Source organism: Plectropomus leopardus, unplaced genomic scaffold, assembly GCF_008729295.1.
Source record: "Plectropomus leopardus isolate mb unplaced genomic scaffold, YSFRI_Pleo_2.0 unplaced_scaffold6424, whole genome shotgun sequence".
Classification (NCBI taxonomy): Eukaryota; Metazoa; Chordata; class Actinopteri; order Perciformes; family Serranidae; genus Plectropomus; species Plectropomus leopardus.
In genome coordinates this window covers 1-1,353 of record NW_024670666.1, presented here as the reverse complement: position 1 = coordinate 1,353, position 1,353 = coordinate 1, and the positions used below count along the sequence as shown (strand labels likewise).

General features: G+C 42.8%; 1 protein-coding gene across 1 annotated transcript; it reads left to right on the top strand.

The window, feature by feature from the left end:
- Nucleotides 1-10: 10 nt before the first annotated feature.
- Nucleotides 11-1,348, top strand: LOC121939870 (neuroblast differentiation-associated protein AHNAK-like; the record flags this gene model as incomplete). Its single annotated transcript, XM_042482800.1, has 1 exon — nt 11-1,348. A coding segment is annotated over exon 1 (1,188 nt), but the record flags the coding sequence as incomplete, so codon positions are not given.
- Between the last annotated feature and the right edge of the window lie 5 nt (nt 1,349-1,353).

Genomic DNA, 1,353 nt, shown 5'->3' with positions numbered 1-1,353 from the left:
AGATGTGGATTTCAAACTGAAAGGTCCCAAACTGAAAGGTGATGTGGATGTGTCAGTGCCAAAGATAGAGGGAGACATAAAAGCACCTGATGTTGACATCAAAGGTCCACAGATTGACATCGAAGGTCCAAAAGGTGGATTTGAATTGCCAAAATTCAAAATGCCATCACTGAACATTAAAGGTCCAAAAGTGGAGGGTCCAGATATTGATGTAGACCTTCCCAAAGGCAAGATTGATGTAGACATAAATACTCCCAAGGTCGATATAGAAGGACCAGAAGTTGACATGGAGGGCCACAAAGGAGGAATCAAAATGCCTAAATTCAAAGTGCCTTCCTTTGGATTCAGTGGTCCAAAACTGGAGGGTCCAGAAGTTGATGTCAGCCTCCCGAAAGCTGATATTGATATTAAAGCCCCTGAATTGGATATCCAAGGACCTGATGTTGACATAGAGAGTCCAAGTGGTAAATTCAAAGGACCCAAATTCAGCATGCCAAGCATTTCAGGACCAAAACTTTCCATGCCAGACGTGGATTTCAATCTGAGCGGTCCTAGACTGAAAGGTGATGTGGATGTGTCAGTGCCAAAGATAGAGGGAGAAATAAAGGCACCTGATGTCGACATCAAAGGTCCACAGGTTGACATTGAAGGACCAAAAGGAGGATTTGAATTGCCAAAATTCAAAATGCCATCATTGAACATTAAAAGTCCAAAAGTGGAGGGTCCAGATATTGATGTAGACCTTCCCAAAGGCAAGATTGATGTAGACATAAAAACCCCCAAGGTCGATATAGAAGGACCAGAAGTTGACATGGAGGGCCACAAAGGAGGAATCAAAATGCCTAAATTCAAAATTCCTTCCTTTGGATTTAAAGGTCCAAAACTGGAGGGTCCAGAACTTGATGTCAGCCTCCCAAAAGCTGATATTGATATTAAAGCCCCTGAATTGGATATCCAAGGACCGGATGTTGACATTGAGAGTCCAAGTGGCAAATTAAAAGGACCCAAATTCAGCATGCCAAGCATTTCAGGACCAAAACTTTCCATGCCAGATGTGGATTTCAAACTGAAAGGTCCCAAATTGAAAGGTGATGTGGATGTGTCAGTACCCAAGATAGAGGGAGACATAAAAGCACCTGATGTCGACATCAAAGGTCCACAGGTTGACATCGAAGGTCCAAAAGGTGGATTTGAATTGCCAAAATTCAAAATGCCATCACTGAACATTAAAGGTCCAAAAGTGGAGGGTCCAGATATTGATGTAGACCTTCCCAAAGGCAAGATTGATGTAGACATAAAAACTCCCAAGGTCGATATAGAAGGACCAGAAGTTGACATGGAGGGCCACAAAGG